The sequence below is a fragment of the Xenopus tropicalis genome, chromosome 7, assembly GCF_000004195.4.
Source record: "Xenopus tropicalis strain Nigerian chromosome 7, UCB_Xtro_10.0, whole genome shotgun sequence".
In the NCBI taxonomy this organism is placed as follows: domain Eukaryota; kingdom Metazoa; phylum Chordata; class Amphibia; order Anura; family Pipidae; genus Xenopus; species Xenopus tropicalis.
The window spans coordinates 8,584,437-8,597,120 of record NC_030683.2 but is presented as its reverse complement, the minus strand read 5'-3'; the positions used below and the strand labels follow the sequence as shown (position 1 = coordinate 8,597,120).

The window sequence follows — 12,684 nt, the reverse complement described above, 5'->3', positions numbered from 1 at the left end:
AGATCACAGATCCCACTGGAGTCAGATTTAGGTAGGGGGAAAGTTTTTGTAGGAGAGGTGGCAACCTTATTTGAGGTGACGCTCCACTTGGTTAAACACAGTCTCACCTATTATGTCCCATAACAAAACAGTGCTGGAGATCCGTGTACTCCAGAGATGATTTTAATTAAAGGATAAATCTTTTAACCTGCCCGATCGATATCTGGCCAATTTCAGGCCAGATATCGTTTGAGCATGCCCGTCTTTCCTGCCCCTACATGGGCCGATAAGCTGCCGAATCTGTCTAAGGTACCAATATCGGCAGCTACAGTCGGCCCGTGTATGGGGACCTTTAGTTATATAAATGATCACAAACACCTGTTATTGATGTTTCTAATTCAGTTATTGCTGGGCCAAAGGCCTTTATGTTTTGAGAAGCTTAATTCCATATCGTGTTTAATTCATCCATGCAAGCATTCTGCCATTTTGCTAAATTAGACAAAGATTCACCCCCAACCCAATCCACTTGCTTATGTTATTTGTGTTTCATGTGAGTTGCTAACCACTAGCAGGTTCTAGAGCAGTCTAGAACATAAGGGCAACAGGTAGATTTTCATGGGTGGATCTTGGTTATCCATTGAGTTGCGACTGGGTTAGCATTCTGACACTATGTACAATACTTAGAGAGAGTTTAAATACCCAGAACATCAAATCATACTGGGCTGATTAACTGGGGATTTCTAGGCACGCATACAGGAGCAGAGAGTTGCATAACTCGTGTAGTGTGCAGTTAGTGATGAGGATATACCAATGTGGTTTGTCTTGAAGTTGCTGGGCTTAGATACTCCTCGGTGTTTGTTCCAAAGCAATTAGGCTTGTTCCTCTGGGTGGGACACAGACGCAGTGGTGAGGAAAAGAAGCTCAGCCTAAAGGACTGATTTGGAAATTAAAGCTTATCCTTTCTCCCCTAGATACCTAACAGCCCATTAGGGTAAGTATTGGACCGAACACTTGGGGCCTGATCCTTCAGACTCAAGCAGTTGTAAAGGGAACCCTGTGTGAGTTTGCTGGCTCTGGGTTGTGGGCAGATAAAGCTTGTCGGTTTCCATACAAAAGCCTGTTCGGGAAAAATAATGGAAATTGCAGAAATGTTTCTACGCGAAACCCAGTGTCGTCGCTGGGTTTCCTTTATGATTGCTGAAGCCTGAAGGTGGTTGGTGCTTTAAGAAGGAGGTCTTGAAGCAAATACATTTGAATTTATTCGCTTCGCCAATAAATTTGAATTGCCGAAAAAATTAGCGAAATGGCGAAAATGTTGCGTAGAAAAAAGTGTCACCCGTGACTATTCTGTTGACACCTGCGACAATTTTTGGACGCGCTTCAAATTTTTCCGCGAATCCATGCCTGGTGAAACATTTTGCCCATCACTAGTTATTATATTTCACTTGGCAAAGTTATGTGTAATTGCCCCAGCTACAGTAAGTGCACTCTGTGGTTGGGACTTGGCAGTTGTGAGGATAGAAACTCACTGGGAACATCAATTCACCCTTGGGAGTTACTACAGTTGGGCTCCAATATTACTTACCCAGGGGTTCGCTCATCACTAATAATAACCTTCCACAAAGTGTATCTGCTGCTGTAAACAGGGAGGAACCAAGAAGAGAGAGCCGTGCCAGCTACATGGGCATCGGAAAAGTCTATTCTTCAGCCAAGAAATAGTTGGTGAGTTTTCATTCATATTCATACAGTTTGTACAACGGGGATTGGATCAATGAATGAAATGAGGGTCTCACAATCCTTGATGAATACATATGTTTAACCCAATGGAATCCTGCTGAACACCCACCCTCTGTTTATTATTAATATTTGCTTTATACATTCACAGCCAGAACTCCACGTCATTCCCATTTTAAACTCTTATTCGTGTCGGCCCATAATGAATGAGATGCTACAGTGTGCCAACGTTAATAACATCTTCCGTGAGAGCGCTTCAGGGGGAATGTGTTCCGTGCCGAGAGGGAACATTATGGAACAGAAGGATTGCAAAATGGGCTTTGAAATTAATTTTAGATACTCGTTACAGCAAAGTGTGACTTCTTGGAGAAATGACATTTCATGGGTGGTTATTGGTGTTGGCACTCCCAGATGTATTTGGGAGTTACAGTCGCACTCACGAAGATTAGTTCATTTGGTAAGGTCATCAAGGAACGGCACTATGCCCCATATGACCTCACTGTTGGTTAACTTTATTGGGACAACCTGATTGGTCAAGGAGGCCATCATTTTAACCCCATAGATGGGCTAAAAAGTTACAGACTCATTGGGGTAGTTGAGTTGGTAGCCAATGTCCAACTGGGTTTGGCTTTTTCAGTGTTCATGCCCCTGTGCATAATACCAGGAGTGCTTCAATATATTAGGGGATCTGCCACGCTAAGGAAAAGGAACCTTCAATCGATGCAGCTTGAGATGCACCAGGCATGGAAGAGAGGTTCCTACTGGTTTAGGATTCATATCTCCCATAGTTCCGTTACATTAGAGCTTTGGCCAATGGCACAGATGATTCTCATTGAATTAAAGGAACAGTAACACCAAAAAATTCAAGTGTATAAAAGAAATTCCAATATAATGTACTGTGGCCCTGCACTGGTACAACTGGTGTGTTTGCCTCAGAAACACTACTATGGTTTATATAAAGAATGCAGCTGTGTAGCAATGGGGGCAGCCATTCAAAGGAGAAAAGGCACAGGCACTTAGCAGATAACAGATAAAACACTATTGTATTCTACAGAGCTTATCTGTTATCTGCTAGGTAACCTGTGCCTTTTCTCCTTTTTTCCAGCTTGAATGGCTGCCCCCATGGCTACACAGCGGGGTATTTATATAAACTATAGTAGGGTTCCTGAAGCAAACACACAACTTTTACCAGTGCAGGGCAACAGTACATAATATTTCATTTACTTTAAAAAGCTTTAATTTTTTTGGTGTTACTGTTCCTTTAATTCAGTAATGAATCTGCTCCTAGCAATGAGCGCAATGGCTCTTGTCTTCTGAGCAATGTAGTGCATTAGAAATAGTAACTACTTCTCTGCACCGAAGCACAAAAATAGCATTTCTTACAAAATGAACACATTTTTTGGAACCCAAAAAGGTTTTAAGTTAGAGTGATAAAATAGAAATTGTAACCGACCGACACACACTGAAGATGGAACACGAGGCGTTTGCTTTCTTAATTTTGTGCCTGGCACGTCGAAAGGTAGAGAGACACCAAGGGATAATGCCAGGGAGGAGTTACCAGGATATTAAGGTAACAAAACCCAAGAGCCAAGCTGAAGGTACTCATTAAGGAGAACATGGGGAAGGGAGAAGAGAGGACTGACAATGGCGTAACTATAGGTTAATAGAGAGAATACCAATACAAATTGGGAGAGACCCCAAACCAGGGGGTTAGCAGGGAAAGGAACGGATGCCAGCAGATTATTATGGAAGAAAAGCCACAGAAGTCTCAGGTATAATACAGGAGCAGAGATTGCCCTGCAGCTTCCAGACATCTGTTTCTGGACTTCTCAGAAGATGTTCCTTCTGCTGCTCTTCTGCTCTCTGATTTGGAAAGTATTCGCACAGGCTGCAGCCCCGTAAGTAATCTGGGTTTCTTCTGGTTTCATGAGGGGGAGAAATTTGGTGAGTGAAGAATAGTTTGGCAATACAAAGAGCTTTAAATAACCTGTAAATATATCTTTATAAAGGGAGCTTAGTGATGGCATCAGTTATAACTGCTGTTTGTAACAAATACGGTGCCCTCTACCTTAAAATATAAGGGATTTAGTCATTCACTCTGCCCTACCTTGTATGGCCATGAAACTTCTTACTTATTTCTGTAACTCTTAGCATTTACAGTAGGGGGTACATTATCATAGTTCTCTAAACCTTGTGCCTTTATATAGTCACAGAACCCCTCAGTGACTGCTAATATGATAAGGATATTAGCAGTCACTGTAGGGGGTACATTACAGTAGGGGGTACATTATCCCTTATAATACATGAGTGATACTCAGAGTTCCCTGTATAACTCAGCCTGCAGCCTTGTGCCTTTATATGGGGGGCACAGAACCCCTCAGTGACTGCCAATATCCTTATCATTTACAGTAGGAGGTACATTATCCCTTATAATACATGAGTGATACTCAGAGTTCCCTGTATAACTCAGCCTGCAGCCTTGTGCCTTTATATGGGCACAGAACCCCTCAGTGACTGCTAATATCCTTATCATTTACAGTAGGGGGTACATTATCCCTTATAATACATGAGTGATACTCAGAGTTCCCTGTATAACTCAGCCTGCAGCCTTGTGCCTTTATATGGGCACAGAACCCCTCAGTGACTGCTAATATCCTTATCATTTACAGTAGGGGGTACATTGTCCCTTATAATACATGAGTGATACTCAGAGTTCCCTGTATAACTCAGCCTGCAGCCTTGTGCCTTTATATGGGGGGCACAGAACCCCTCAGTGACTGCTAATATCCTTATCATTTGCAGTAGGGGGTACATTATCCCTTATAATACATGAGTGATACTCAGAGTTCCCTGTATAACTCAGCCTGCAGCCTTGTGCCTTTATATGGGCACAGAACCCCTCAGTGACTGCTAATATCCTTATCATTTACAGTAGGGGGTACATTATCCCTTATAATACATGAGTGATACTCAGAGTTCCCTGTATAACTCAGCCTGCAGCCTTGTGCCTTTATATGGGGGGCACAGAACCCCTCAGTGACTGCTAATATCCTTATCATTTACAGTAGGGGGTACATTATCCCTTATAATACATGAGTGATACTCAGAGTTCCCTGTATAACTCAGCCTGCAGCCTTGTGCCTTTATATGGGCACAGAACCCCTCAGTGACTGCTAATATCCTTATCATTTACAGTAGGGGGTACATTATCCCTTATAATACATGAGTGATACTCAGAGTTCCCTGTATAACTCAGCTTGCAGCCTTGTGCCTTTATATGGGGGCACAGAACCCCTCAGTGACTGCTAATATGCTTATCAATTAGGTTTTTACTTATCTCTGACCCCCACCTAATAAAAGGTGTTATTTTTGCCCAGGAGCAGTAACCTATATCAACCAATAAGATGTTTGCTTCTAAACAGGAGACCGCTATATTCTACCTGCTGTTTGGTTGCCATGGGTTACTGCTCCTGGGCAAACTTAGTGCCTTTTATTACATAACCCCCACAACTCTTCCACTTTTGCATTGAAGCCATCATATAAAGCTGTATAATAAAAGTCCTTTAAAAGTAAAAAACATGAAACCCAAATTCTTTTGTTAATTAAATCATCCATACCTGTTATAAATGTATATAAAAAACTGAGCTGTCAATCATGTTACCTGCCCCGCCTCTATGCCGCAGGCAGGAAATATATGATTGACAGCTCTGATTTGTAATTGCGACTATTTTAACTTTCCATTCAGCGCTTCCTATACATCCCCTAGATGGCAAATGCATAGGGGATACATGGGGGGATACAAAGCTTTGCCTTAATAACAGTGTTCCCAAAATGGCGCCGGCCTGCTGGCTGTGACTGTAAACTCCAAGACTGAAGGGACAAAAATACAGAGTTTATATAAGTTAAGTTTATTTTGCTCAACTAACCTGATAGAAGAGGATCTGGGATCATTTCTTATGGCGACAGGTCCCCTTTAATGAAGAATTCCCCATTTAAACAACCTCTCATTTTAGGCCGATCCTAATGGCTGCATCTCGGATGTGGTGAACACCAAAGTCTTCCAGATGAGACGGGCAGGTTATGAGATGAAAATCATAGCTTCGGCCAAAATAACAGAGGACGGGACAGGTGAGAGATGTAGGATAGAGGAGCTCCCAGATAATTAGGGGTAGGTGAAGCTCTAGGCCAGGGGTCCCCAACCTTTCTTACTCGGGAGCCACAGTCAAGGGGTAACATCAAGAGCGACATCCAAGGGGTTGGGGAGCGACATGTTGCCCCTGAGCCACTGGTTGGGGATCACTGATCTAGGACATGTGGTGGAGATAATACTGGGACGGTGGGTACTAAGGATTCGGCCATGGGAATGGATCTCACTGGTTTTATTCAGAATAAGCAATGGATATGTTTTTCAGTGGATGTCTTAAAACAAGTCCATGGCCACTGGGGCCGTAAATGGAGCGGCTGCAGACTTAGTTAAGAAACTAAGAAGATCTCTGTCCCTGGCAGGTGTGGAACTGACCGGTGAAGGTTCTTCTGAGATCAAGAGCACCTTGGCTAAAGTAATTTTACTAAATTACTTTAGTTTTTTTATTTTCCACCAGAAGAAAAACGTGTAAAAAAATTATGCAGTTTTTTTCTGCAGCAAAAGGGCACAAGTTTTGTTGTTTTTTTATGCCACATAATATATAGGGATAAGCGACTCTGTCTCTTTTCAATTTGCAAAACAGCGAAAATGTTGTGCGTCAAAAAGAAATGTCACGCGCGTCATTTTTCGATGTGGCGAATTTTGTCGCCCATTTCGCAAAAAAATCCGCCAATGGCGAAACGCGGGAGTTCACTGCAAATCCATGGGAAATTATTTCACCCATCACTAATGATATATCTAACCCTTATGCCCATTGGCGCTGTGTAATTATATTATGACATTATATTTCTGACATTGATTTATAATATTATTTATAATGACGAATAATTATTAGTAATATTATTATTCTTAATATTATCATTAATAGTAATATAATTTATGATATTATTGTATGTATATTTCTGAAATTCCCGGTTGCTTTAGGTTCCCTATGGCAGCCAGGAATGTTGTGTTGTTGGTCAGAGCTCAGAGCCTACATTTTTATTAGTCAGATATTTGGTTTGTAACCGGCGTCTTTGTTTCCTGTCCGTTCTCCGTCGCGGAACATGAGACAGAGATGAGGGATTTTTTGCCAGAAGCCTAATTTTATTCTCTATTTGTTGCAGTTCTACAACAATCCATCATTTTTTGGATTATTTTATTTCTAAAAAATATAAATCAAAACCTATTGAAACACTTGAAGAAGAAAAGAATGAAACGAAGCCGAAAATACCCCGTATCCTGAATTGGGGTGTGATGCTAATTATAACTGCAGTCATGGTGTTTGATAGATATTTTACAGAAGGTAAGGGGCAAGGCCAGCTAAACGACTTTAGTATTCTGTGTCCTGAGCATACAATTAGCAAGCAAATTCCCTTAGAAAAAGCAGATTTCTTCTCTCTCATCTGTTTATTGCCCCGGCATAGTCTTTGGCTCTTCCACTATTTCCTATTCCTTTGCTGCTTTTCCCAAAGCTCTACTTTCAGATGGGTCATTTGAATCTCTCTGCTGGCATTTACCCCCACTCATTCAACTTTTCCCTCTGTTGTTGAACTGGATCATATGTGCTATAATATAGTAAAGCTATTATTAATGTGGACCCCAAACAAAGTCCTTTGCATAAAAGTACCATTTGTATGAGATGGACTTGCTGGGGGTAAGGGTACAATCAGTATATAAGCTGGGGGGCTATTCTTCTTCACAGAGTCCTTTATAGTTTTACTATTATCTCTATGTGTAATACCACCATGTTACTAACTTCACTTCATTGTTTGTCCTTTTATTGTATTTATAGCTGTGATGCCATTAATTGAAGAAGAATACGGCATTGATATAAAGAAGACTGCACTTGTAGATGGACGTAAGGGCACATTTCCTTGTGTTACTCAAATATCTGTGTCTTTTATTGCCTATAATGCTATGTCTTTCTCTCTGCATTAATGGAAATATAATAATATTCCATATGTTTCCTTCTGCGGCACTCTCCTCTCTTTCTACTGTTTGTTCCATCTCTGGCTCTTACTAGCTATGTCTCACAATCTCATTCTTTCTTCCCCTACAGTATTTGCTCTTGGCTTCACCATTCTGGCTATAAGTCCTGTCTTTAGATATTTTGGAGATTGGTTAAGCCAGAAGACTATAATGTGTATAGGGATGACAGTTTGGACCCTGCTCACTTTTACCTTCTGTTTTGTACCCAAGCAGGTAATATTCAGCTTTCTTTCTGCTCATATTCTGTGATATTCAGATACAATATGAAACAATTAATAAGGATTATATCCCTTTTCTTGTAGTGGTTCTGGCTCATCCTACTCCTGCGAGGATTACTGGACATAATAGCAGATATTTTCTTAAGCTGTGCTTTACCACTGATTGGACACATGTTCTCAGTGTCCAATCGAAGACTCGCCATATTTAGATTTCAGCTGTGTAGCTTTCTTTTCAGTGTATATTGTTTTCTTCTGCTTGTGCTCATTCTTTTATATTAACCCTGAATTCTTTCCATTCTCCCCTTCAGGCTAATAGCGATCTGCATAGCAGCATTAGTGGCCAACCAATTCTCCTGGCACGTGGCACGACTGGTAAGTGATATATTCAGCTGAGCGCCATAAAGCTTAGAGTAAGATATCTGTTAGCATTTAGTTCATTGGATAGATATAACTCGTCTGGCATCTATAAAATACTGTATCGTATATCACAGCACATAAATATAACTTTCAGAAAAAAAAGCAACTAACTGAAAACAATCTTCAACGTGGGCATTATAGTGACCAACTGGCTAGATTATTTTTTTTTGGTTTAGGCCTTTGAAATGCAGCAGGAACAATAGTCCCCTTTAGACTGTTTCTGGTAATATAAGTGGTCCAGATTTAGAGGGAGCAGAGTATCTGCTCAGCCATTGGCCAGTTCTTGTACTTTTACATTCAGCCAGTGTTAATCATGCAGTCGCTAACTGTCAATTGTCTTTACTATTTTTATATTGATATTGCAAAGTAATGTCTTTTCATTTTTTTGATGAATGAGAAATAAAACTTATTCATGTGCCACTAATGTCACCTTTCCTCTTTCAGGTGGAGCTTTGCCCTTATTATGATAGGTTCCCTTAGTGTGGACTTTATTCACGAGGGCATGTTTGCAATTATTCCTGATTTCTTGGACAGAACGAGGAATGAGACGGGGAAACAATGGCCCCTTCTCTTGTCTCAGAGTTACTACAGTGACTTGTAAGTTTTATTTTCATACTCTCTTTGGCTTTATCAAAACTTCTGTATATTATTAATTATAATACTACTAAATATGTGTTAATAAATCTTCAACATATTTGTAACTTATATTTATATTATATTATGCTATTAGTAACCTAGCACTGGTTTTCCTGGCAGTAGAACATACACAAGGAATCTAGATATAATATTGTGCAACACAGACGTCTGCAGATTGTACTCAACACCCTTGTCTTTCTTTCCCCTAGTATGATCTACTCAGCAATCAAATGTGCAGCGGATGTACTCGGCATGCTGTTAGGGATGGAAATCAGCAAGCTATTGAGCAAAGAGCCTCACAGTGCAGATCCATGGGTCTGCGCCGTAGGACTCTTTGCCTTTACACCCGTCTTCAATTTATCTGTTCTGCTAATGATAATGTAATGCCATCACTGGCAGTCATCTATCAGGCTCCTTTGGTCCCTCAGTGACTAAGCAATGCAATTCCTGTAATATCTGCCTTTGTGCTGTTCCTTGTGAAGCAATCCCAACCCTCACGGACTCTTTTCTCTCCCCACAGTCTGTAATACGGCCAAAATTCTACACAATCGCTGGACAGCTACAGGCCTTCCTGACGCGGTTGATTGCAGGTGTAGGTGCTCCATTTATTATTGAATATGTAAGTACAATCTGTTGCTATTTATTTTAGAAATTTAAAATGTGTCAGAACTCTATAAATAAAGAATAGTTATAATTACTCTATCTTTTCTATCTGAGATATCTGTTAAGATCCAGGAGTCGAATTCTGAGAAGACTTCCTTTGAATGCATGCAATTTGCCCTAATGTTTTTACCAGTAGTGGCAGTGATTGGAGGAACCTGCTTCCTATAATTAAATTTGAGCTTCAAAAAGGATCGGGAATCAGTGGACAAGAACGCTACCCCAAGACAATCTGATGTGGAGAAAAGCTTGTTAAAGATACAAGGGGGTATAGGGAGATACAGGGGACAGAGGGGGGGGGGAGCTGGGAGAGGGTGGATGGAGTGAGGGAGCTGTGAGAGGTACAAAGAGAACCCATTTCTTTGCCAGTGAGTCTTGAGATGGGCAACAGAGTGCAGAATTTCCAGCCGCAGTCTATATATGTCTATGACTACTATGACCAAGGTAAAGCTACCTGTGGTTATACAGTTATGAATAGTTACAGTGTAGTTGAGGCTGAAAAGGGACATTTCTTTAGCTGTCTCTTGTTTGTGCTGTATAGAAAAAAAATGAGAGTAATGTGATGAAAAGCACTCACTCCCTTCAGGTCTTTTCATGTGTTTTTCTGATCTCTCTTACAGATGAGAATGCAGTTGTAGAAGTCAGACATCCATGCTCTCTCTAGTCACCTTGCAGGTAATGTTATGGCAGCCACTCTTGACTCAAACCATTGTCCCTATGAGGATAAGATCTCCCACCACAACAAATCTTACTAAATGCAATGACCTTATTTCTTTGGAGAAGAAGGCCTGGATGAAGCGATTTGAGTGTGTAGGCCCTAGACTGTAGGGCATCAGTGCCAGTGTAGAAGCTTTAAATAACTACTAATAATCACAGAGCAGATGGTCCTTGCAGTCCCAAAGTACCATGGCAGTATTTCTGCTCTCTGTGCTCATGAAAGAGCATTACAGGCTGTCTTATCGGCAATTTCTCTTGCTCCATAAGGCTAAATCTTCAACCATTAAAGAAACATCCACAATAACAGCAACGTTTCAGGTCACATAAGACCTTTTATCAAGCTTGATAAAAGGTCTTATGTGACCTGAAACGTTGCTGCTATTGTTGTTTGCCCCAAAAAATTTTGCAATAAAGGCATTTTAATCTACAAAGACAAGAGGTGCTGTTCCTGTTCTTCTGTACCAGGATATGCCGATGGAAAGTGGCCATTGGGGAACCTGCACTACTTCTAACTAATCACAAGGCTTGGTGCTGACTACTACTCTCCTCTTCCATTTAAACCCAGGGGTAAATAATACATGACTAACAATTTGGATTCATCAAAGTTGATCAGCTCCTTTAGTATTGGAATGATGTTTTATGAATCTTATAGTGATTGATCTTCAAAGAATCCTTTCATTTGATATACATCAAAATATTTATCAGGGCCTTCTATGGGATTCAAAATCCTACAGCCTTTTTCTAGTTTCAGATAACAAATCTTGAAGGTTCTGGCCATGATAAATTTCAGTTTAATCGATATTTATTGAATCAATAGAAATTGATTGCACCATTCCAGATAAATCTGCCCCAAGGTCCTAAGGTCATATTGGTCCATGACAGAATCAGACTGGGTTGTTTGGGGTACACCGGGTACCTGAGTCTAGAGCCCGCCACCTAAGGGCCCACTACCACCGCCATAATCGCTACTTATGACACTGTTAACAATTAAGATGGTCGTCGATTCTACTGTGGGGAGTGGTGGTGGCTGAGGGCAGCTGGCTTGCAGGCAGGTGGCATGGCCCAACAGGGTTGGAGCTTACCGGGATTTTTCCCAGTGTCCCGGGGGGCCAGTCCGACCCTGGTCCATGATATCAACTTTGTGACACTGTGTTGAGAAGCAGGATTAAATATGTTCTGGTATTTAGTCTGATGTGTCTTTACAAAGGGATGCAGAAACAATAAAAAAGTATGAGGAAGATGCGGTGCAGCAGTAGCAGTAATGCTTAGTAGAAGTGAGCCATAGAGGCAAAGATTAAAGCCCCGTAAAAGTTCCTTCAGAGCAGAAGAATCAGTCACAGGTCCCTGGAGTTGGGGCAGTTATAAATTACAGAACCAATAACCTTTACAAACAGATATATAGTGGCACATTAGTGACATAATGTTATCTTCTGACTCTAACACCCTGTTTGACTATTTACAGCAGTGGCTAGCGAATGCCTGGTCCGTCAATCATCAATGAAAGAAACATTGGTTTTTCTGCAGTTTACTTGCCGTGACACCACTACAGCACCTAGAACATTGCTCATCTACTCACCCTTTCAGCTTAAAGATTTTTTTAAGGAATAAATAACTGATATTTTCCTCTCTATTTTTTGTCTGAAATAAATATAACTAACTGTTTTGGGGGGAATGGAGATCTAAAGAATGGATATTGCTCTAGTAATGGGTGGGTCAAAAGAAATTAAAAAATACTATATCTAACCTTACCGTATATTTTAATGTCTCATTAAGTCTTGACACATGTCCGCCTTAGCCATTTAGGCAAGATATGTTTGTAGTCCAGTTACAGCCAACTAAAGGCTTGCTGGTCATGAGGTTTGTGGTCAACTGACTGGTCTGTATTATAAAAAGCACAAACATACTATTATATGGTCTCCTCAAGGACCACTTTGAAGAACTGGTGGGCCCAGAGCAAAGACGCACAGCTACCCTAAGAAATTAATGCCAATACTACCCACAAGCAGATGAGCTTGTGACAGATAATGAAGTAAGCAACCAGGAGATCTCCTCATTTGTCGTTATTAGTGGGAGCAAACAAGGAGAACCCACTTCTATATAAGACACCACTAGAAAGAAACATCTTAATTAAAGAAGGAAAGGCTGGATCACTAGGGGGTGCCAAATGTAAGGCACCCACAAGTCATTGTGACCTAAATTATGATTGTG

General features: G+C 40.9%; 1 protein-coding gene, 1 long non-coding RNA gene and 1 other non-coding gene across 8 annotated transcripts in view; all 3 read left to right on the top strand.

Moving 5' to 3' along the window:
• Positions 1–6,344, top strand: part of LOC116412053 (alpha-1-macroglobulin-like) — a 55,952-nt gene extending 49,608 nt beyond the window's left edge. The window contains exons 1-3 of one of the 4 annotated variants that reach the window (XR_004223500.1): positions 3,078–3,611; positions 5,727–5,841; positions 6,220–6,299. Coding sequence is in view for 1 of the 4 variants with exons in the window: in XM_031905429.1 (XP_031761289.1) it covers positions 5,727–5,841; positions 6,220–6,329 (225 nt within the window). In the remaining 3 variants the exon portion in view is untranslated. Of the gene's footprint in view, positions 1–3,077; positions 3,612–5,522; positions 5,615–5,726; positions 5,842–6,219 lie in introns of those variants that run through there. The other 3 variants (XR_004223499.1, XR_004223498.1, XM_031905429.1) reach the window with 3 other exon arrangements.
• A 622-nt stretch (positions 6,345–6,966) lies between these two features.
• On the top strand, positions 6,967–10,048 carry LOC105945820. 3 transcript variants are annotated; one of them, XR_004223513.1, is made up of 6 exons: positions 6,967–7,142; positions 7,632–7,697; positions 7,899–8,041; positions 8,131–9,060; positions 9,309–9,718; positions 9,817–10,048. It is a non-coding gene; the product is annotated as an uncharacterized LOC105945820 (transcript). The 3 variants fall into 3 exon arrangements; XR_004223514.1 differs by having other exon boundaries at positions 8,355–9,718; XR_004223512.1 differs by having other exon boundaries at positions 8,131–9,718.
• A 47-nt stretch (positions 10,049–10,095) lies between these two features.
• LOC116412061 lies at positions 10,096–12,106 on the top strand. The gene is made up of 3 exons (XR_004223515.1): positions 10,096–10,203; positions 10,380–10,434; positions 11,939–12,106. It is a non-coding gene; the product is annotated as an uncharacterized LOC116412061 (long non-coding RNA).
• The last annotated feature ends 578 nt before the right edge of the window (positions 12,107–12,684 follow it).